This window comes from Prunus persica, chromosome G4 (genome assembly GCF_000346465.2).
Source record: "Prunus persica cultivar Lovell chromosome G4, Prunus_persica_NCBIv2, whole genome shotgun sequence".
Classification (NCBI taxonomy): Eukaryota; Viridiplantae; Streptophyta; class Magnoliopsida; order Rosales; family Rosaceae; genus Prunus; species Prunus persica.
Window position 1 is genome coordinate 19,992,261 of NC_034012.1, and position 7,625 is coordinate 19,999,885.

At 37.1% G+C, this 7,625-nt stretch overlaps 1 protein-coding gene across 1 annotated transcript; it reads right to left on the reverse strand.

Annotated features, from left to right (window-relative positions):
- Positions 5,295–6,659, reverse strand: LOC18780891 (DNA mismatch repair protein MSH3). Its single transcript, XM_020562393.1, has 2 exons — positions 6,446–6,659; positions 5,295–5,383 (listed from the first exon to the last, which is right to left on the reverse strand). The coding sequence occupies exons 1-2, from the start codon at positions 6,657–6,659 to the stop codon at positions 5,295–5,297; spliced, it is 303 nt and encodes a 100-aa protein (XP_020417982.1).

Sequence of the window (7,625 nt, forward strand, 5' to 3'; positions counted from 1 at the left end):
AAAACCGTCGTTGTATTACTTATACACGACGATTTTTTCATAAACCGTCGTTTGTATTACTTATATTAGACGACGTCTGTTGAAAATCCGTCGTCTATATATGCCAAATACGTCTGTTTTTGTTTAAAACCCGTCGTCTCTGTTGTGTATTACTTGCTATTAGATCTTTGTATAATCTGCTATAGTGATGGTCATTGCCTGTATTTTCACTTTATTATAGATAATAGGTTATAGTGTCGGAGATGGATAAGTCATGGATGCACTCGGATAGAAGATCGAAGGCATATGAGTTTGGGGTGGAAGCATTTTTGAACTTTGCTATAGAAAATCTTCTAACTACAACACATATCCGTTGTCCATGTGTTAAATGTGTTAATTTGAAGTTGTTTGGGGTTGGAATTATAAGGGATCACTTATACTTTAATGGAATTGACCAAAGCTATAAGAATTGGACATTTCACGGAGAACCTTGGGAAGCAACTACTAATGCTAGTAGAAATGTTGAAGAAGATGATGGCCATAGTAGGTACAGTTTTGTGTCTGAAGAAATTGATATGGATGATAATGATTTTGGTGATTTTGGTTCCGATCCGTATGAGTTTGCCAATGTGATTGGGGATGGAGATCAACCAGTGTACCCTGGTTGTAGAAAGTACACGAAGTTATCGGCATTAGTGAAGTTGTATAATTTGAAGGCAAAACATGGGATGAGTGATGTCTGTTTTACAGAATTATTGATACTTCAAGGCGATTTGCTTCCAGAAGGAAATACAATACCAACCTCTATGTATGAGGCTAAAAAGACTTTGTGTGCATTGGGGCTGAGTTATGAGAAAATGCACGCATGCCCCAATGATTGCATCTTGTATAGGAAGGAGTATGAGGATTCAACTAATTGTCCTACTTGTGGTATCTCAAGGTGGAAGGAAGGCAAAGATTCAATCTTGAAAGAGGGTGTGCCAGCGAAGGCGGTGTGGTATTTTCCTCCAATTCCAAGGTTTAAAAGGATGTTTCAATCACATGAGACAGCTAAGAGTTTGACTTGGCATGCTGCTAGAAAATCAATTGACGGTCAGATGTCTCATCCGGCGGATTCCTCGTCTTGGAAACTTCTTGATGATAAATGGCCTGAGTTTGGTAATGAGCCGAGAAACTTGAGATTGGCTCTTTCATCTAATGGATTCAATCCCCACAGTTCTCTAAGTAGCAGATATAGTTGTTGGCCGGTTATCTTAGTTACATATAATCTCCCTCCATGGCTGTGCATGAAACGAAAGTTCATGATGTTAACCTTATTGATTTCCGGTCCTAAACAACCCGGAAATGATATAGACGTCTACTTGGAGCCTTTGATTGATGATTTAAAATCTTTGTGGGATGGGATTAGAGGAGTGTATGATGCACATAATGGAGAATACTTTACACTCAGAGCTGCATTAATGTGGACAATTAATGATTTCCCCGCCTATGGAAACTTATCTGGTTGTGTTGTTAAAGGATATAAAGCTTGTCCAATATGCGGCGATGATACACCTAGTCACAGGTTGAAAAATGGCCACAAAATTTGTTACATTGGGCATAGAAAATGGTTACCAATCAATCATCCATATAGGAGGCAACGTGCAGCTTTTAATGGGAAACCTGAATATGGCATACCTCCCGAGCCATTAACCGGAGAAGAAGTGCTGCATATGGTTGAAAATGGTGACAGAGTTTGTTGGAAGAAAAAATCAATATTCTTTGATCTCGAGTATTGGAAATACCTTCCTGTGAGGCATGCCCTAGATGTTATGCACATTGAGAAGAATGTTTGCGATAGTATCATTGGTACATTGCTGGAGATCCCTGGAAAAAATAAAGATGGGATTGCTGCTCGATTAGATTTATTGAACATGGGGGTCAAAACTGATTTGCAACCCGAGTATGGAGAAAGACGTACTCGTTTACCTCCTGGGCCTTGGAATTTGTCAAGAGCAGAGAAGAGAGAGGTTTGCAATTCTTTCTATGGTATGAAGGTCCCTGAAGGTTATTCTTCAAATATTAAAAATCTTGTATCTTTACAAGATTCAAGACTTCTTTGCCTTAAATCACATGATTGTCATACCTTAATGCAACAATTGCTCCCTGTGGCAATTCGTTCTGTTTTGGAGAAGCCTGCAAGGTATGCAATAACTCGTTTGTGCTTCTTCTTCAATGCTATATGTGCAAAGACTGTTGATGTTTCCAAGCTAGATAAGTTGGAAGAAGATGTAGTAGTTACTCTGTGTTTGCTTGAGAAGTACTTTCCCCCTTCATTCTTTGATATCATGGTTCATCTAGTAGTACATCTTGTCAGAGAAGTTCGTCTATGTGGGCCAGTATATTTTAGGTGGATGTATCCGTTTGAAAGATATATGAAAGTGCTGAAGGGGTATGTTCAGAATCGTACTCGTCCCGAAGGTTGCATTGCTGAGCGGTATATAGCTGAAGAAGCGGTAGAGTTTTGTACTCAGCATTTATCTGATGTTAGTACAGTTGGAGTGCCTTCAAGCCAAAAGATGGGACTTTCAAAGCCATTATCAGGTTGCACAGTGAGCGTAGTTGATCAGGACCTGTTGAATCAAGCACATCTATATGTCTTGGAGAATACGGAGGAAGTCCTACCTTATATCGAGTACGTATGAGTTTTATTCTTTAAGTTTCCATTTTAAATTATTTCTTATGTTTATCTTCTATATTTGGGACCGTAATGCTTGAATTTTTCGTGTCATGTAGGCAACATATGATCCACATCAAGACTGCTTATCCAAAATTTAGAAAGAGAACAAAGTGGTTGCAGGATAAGCACAATAGCACTTTCATTCAATGGCTACGCTTCAAGGTATATGTTGTTGAATAACATATTTCTCTTTTAATTTTCTTCTTATTTCTATGTTAGATTGAATTAAGATATGATTAATTTGCAGGTTCAAAGTGAACTTGAGGAAGACAATCATGGCGTATCAGAAAATTTAAGGTGGCTAGCAGCTGGTCCAAACATGGCAGTGCCATTATATAGGAGCTATCTTATTAAAGGTATTAAATTCAATATCAAGGCACAAGATGATGTGCGGACAACTCAAAATAGTGGAGTTTATTTACTTGCACATACCATGCAAGTTGCTAGTGCCAAGGATAAAAACCCAATTCTCTCAAATATGGGTTTCTATGGTGTCATTCAAGAAATTTGGGACCTTGACTACCAAAAGTTTACAATCCCAGTCTTTAGGTGTGATTGGATAGATAGTTCTGGTCTTGTAGTCGACGAACTTGGATTTACCCTTGTAGATTTGAGTAAAATTGGACATAGGAATGACCAATTTGTTTTGGCTTCTCAAGTCAAACAAATATTTTTTGTTGACGACCCGATGCATCGTGGTTGGTCGGTAGTGTTATCAATGCCTAATAGAGAATATAATGATGTTATTGGTGATGAAGTCTTAGGTGATGTGATAATTGAGTGTGAGCCATTTACTAGAGGGATGCCAAATGTTGACACATTTGATGAACTGGTGGGTGAGTTAGGTGGTCAAAATATTCGAGATGGGTGTGAAGATATATGGATTGAATGATGCTTATGTAATTGGCAGTGTATGACATTCATTTTGTAATATATTGTAATGTGATTTCTTCACTTTCTACGTTCAAATAAAACACGACGTTATTGTGAACCAGTTATTCAGCATATTTACCGACGTCTTAAAGCAACGTAACAATGAAGAACCACGACGCTATTGTGAAGCAATTATTCAGGATATCACGTCGGGGAAGGATTAAGAACCGCCATGTAATTCAAAATAACACGACTCCAATCCCATAATACCGACGTCTAAAAAACGAGATATATAATCTGAACGTTAAAAAATACGACGTCATCATACATTTTCCACGTCGCAAGTTCTTTTATAAACGAAGAGGAACGAAATGAATTCCGACGGTAATTCATTATAACCGCCGTCTAATATCAATTAAACGACGTTATTTGTAATACGGCTCTCATCATAATCAACGCCGTCTATATGTTCTGTAATACGGCTCTCATTTATTTGGAACCGACGTTGTTTAGAAGTTCAACGTCGTCTATATTAATAAGTACGTCGTGAGTAATGAATACATATAAATACAACGTCGACTATATAAATGCCACCGACGTTGTTTCGCATTTCAACGTCAACTATATAAATACATACGTCGTAAATAATGACACTGACAACTATTTCCACGTCATCGTTTTTAGAAAAATCGAAGTGGAAAATTTATTTCACGACGGTTGTTTGTAAATAAGAGACGTAGTAGATTTCAATAACGTCGTCTTCTCATGTATTTAAAGACGTCATATTTTTTCTTGTAGTAAAAATTATATTTAACGGCGTAGTGTTTTAGTTGTCGTCGTTGTATGTCTATCTTGCGGCCTTGTTCTTTTAATATGTGTCATATTTTTCCCTTTTAACGACGGTGATTTGTTTGAGTTGGTCGTCTATTCTCATCCTCGACTATTTTTTAGAACTTTAGCAGACTAAACACGTCTGTTTTTATTTGTTTTCGACGTTGTTGTATTTAACAACGTCTAATATTTATCGTCGTTGTTTGTTTCTGAAAATAGGACGTATAAATTTTGTAATACGACTCTCATATATTTGTAACCGACGTTGTTTCGTTGTTCAACGTCTACTCTATAAATACATACGTCGTAAATAATAACACTGACAACTATTTCCACGTCATCTTTTATAGAAAAATCGAAGTGGAAAATTTATTTTACGACGGCTGTTTTTATATAGGCGACGTAGTAGGTATCAATAACGTCGTCTTCTAATGTATTTAAAGACGTCATATTTTTTATTGTCGTGAAAATGATATTTAACGGCGTCTTGTTTTAATTTTCGTCGTTGTATGTCTATCTTGCGGCCTTGTTCTGTTAATATGTGTCATATTTTTCCTTTTTAACGACGGTTTTTTTAGAGGGTTGGTCGTCTATTCTCATCCTCGACTGCTTTTTTAGATCTTTTTGCAGTACAAAGACGTCGTTTTGTATTTGTTGATGACGTTGTATATTTTAACAACGATGGTGATTTAGCGTCGTGGTTTATGAGGGAAAAGATGACGGTGGATTCCACGACCATTGAAAAACCAAATACACGACGGTGATTTACCGTCGTCTTTTTTCTTTTTTGTAGTAGTGCAAACATGATATTAATAAATATAGAGAAGCAATATTAGCTGAGCAGCAATTGTTTAATGATGGTCATCTAAACCTCATTTACCAATCAAACTTTCTAAAGATTTACTCTCAGTATACATCCAGAAGACCAATCGAAATGTACAGCTTCAGGATAAGCACGAAAGGAGAAAAGTTTTTGATGAACTGTTCAACAAGATAGCAGATCAGTCAGAAGCAAAAGATAATGACAACTCATACTGGAACAAATTCCAAGTCATCATCTTCTAATTGGAAATGCTCTACTAGTTGTATGTGTTCTCTTGGTTGCTTACCTAATTTTGGACATTAAGGTCCAATGTATCCGACTTCTCCATATAGATAACATTGCTAGCTGCTTTTATCTTTAAGAGTATTCTTTATCCTACCTCTAATCCAAGGTTTATTTATTCTCTTTCTAATCTACTTAGAGATATATTTTCTTGTCCTAAAAGTTTTTGATGGTTTTATGTTAAACTTCTTATGGTTTTATGTTATACTTCCTATAACTCCTTATATATATCTTTTAATGCTTATCTTTCTCATGACATCCATAATACTTATACAAATTTATATTTTTACAACTCATGCAAAATTGCTTCATAATTTGTCTCCTTTCTTTTGTCTGGCTACATTATGTTCTTAATATATCATAAACATGCTAAACTCAAGTTCCTATTGATTCATCATCTTTCCATTTTGCGCAAACTGTTTCTCCTATTGGTCATTTTAGGACAATATACACTTGGTAATGATGATTGTCTACAGCGACAAGGAGGACGATTCATATAACTAAATTATTCATTTTTCTTTTAATAGAGCTAATTGGTTTTGAAATGCTTCTATAGACTTTGTAAGAATTTCTAGATTACACTAGACTCTTCTTATACTTTTATAAACTTCTGTTTTTCTTTCTGGATAATCAACTATGTTTTTGTTGTAGTTCTTTTAAGCCTTTTAATTATATAGGGTTAATTACTCAAATGGTCATCTAATTTGTACCCGATTTACATTTCGGTCCCTAAACTAAATTATTCATTCAGATGGTCTATCAACTCTATATTATTCGGTCCATTAGTCCCACCGTCTAATTTTGTATTAGACTTAACCAAATTTTAGGGTAAATATGACTTTTCATAATTAACAAATAAAAATAGGGTTAAAATAAATACAAAATTAGAAAAAAATTGAGGAAAAAAAGAAAAAAAATCATGAGACCCAAACCCATACCCCCTTCAATTTCTTCTCCCCCATTCCCCACAGACCTCTCCACGCCGACCTTGTACCCTGCGCTCACTAGCCTTTTAACGTGGACATTCAACTGGAAAGTGGGCACACTAGCAGTCAAGAAATTATGATCCATATGGGCATAAATCCCCAAAACCCGCGCAGCAATTTCAGCATCTTGGCTAAAGAACCGATACTTGTAACCGACTTCCACCATCTAAAGGACATCTGGGTACCTCTTCTTGAGTTCCACCACTTGCTGCTCCAAAGGTGTGAACTTGGCAGGTGCGTTGGAAGAAGGAGAATGTTCTGGAACATCGAATGATGGTTCTAGAAGCTTCTAGAGGAACTTTTTGTGGAGGGAGGGATTGGGTGTGGTGGGTATAGGGTTGTGGGTGTGGGGAGAGAGTTTGGGTAGTTTGGATGGTTTGGGAGATGAGGAAGTGAGGTGGGAGGAGAGGAGAGTGCGCATGGAGGGTGAGAAATTGACAGTGGCTGTGATTTTGGGAGGTGGGGTTGGCGGGTGATGAGGTGGGGAGGAGGGTGGTAGTGGGTGATGAGGTGAATAGTGGTTATGGGATGGGTTAGGGGGTTGGAGCTTGAGGGTGATGGTCATGGGGGAATGGAGAAAGAGAGAAGAAGATAGAGAGACCGAGACAGAGTGACAGAGAGAGTTTTTATTTCATTTTTTAGTATTTATTTATTTTTAATGTACGAAATGACCAATTTCCCTCATATTTAATGACAACATTGACAGAATGTAACAGTAGGACCAATGAAGCGACTAATATAGAGTTGTTGGACCATTTGGACGAAGACGAAGAATTTAATTGAGGGACCGAAATGTAAATCGAGTATAAGTTTAAGGACCATTTGAGTAATTTACCCTAATTATATATGCTTTGTATGAAGCCTTAAATTTTCTAAGTTGTTGTAATCTTCCTCTAATTCTAATAGGTGTCCACACAGGTCCAAACATACAAACAGACAAGTTACTTTATCTTCATAGTAAGGGCTAACGACAAAAGACACCCGGCTAGTTTAGGGTCATCTCAAATTGGGCCCCAGGGTATCAATTTTATCAATTTATGCCCTTGCGTTTTCAACATCATCCAATTTCATCCTTTCGTTAAGTTGACCAGACGGCCAATCGTTAAATGCTGACGTGGCACTCATGAGACCC

What these genes read in the sequence shown, in the direction of transcription:
- LOC18780891 (XM_020562393.1), bottom strand. Translation starts at nt 6,659, where the DNA reads ATGGTGGAAGTCGGTTACAAGTATCGGTTCTTTAGCCAAGATGCTGAA. An exon ending in GGGAGAAGAAATTGAAGGGG is followed by an intron (nt 5,384 to 6,445) that starts GTATGGGTTTGG and finishes CTTGTTGAACAG; the next exon opens with TTCATCAAAAACTTTTCTCC.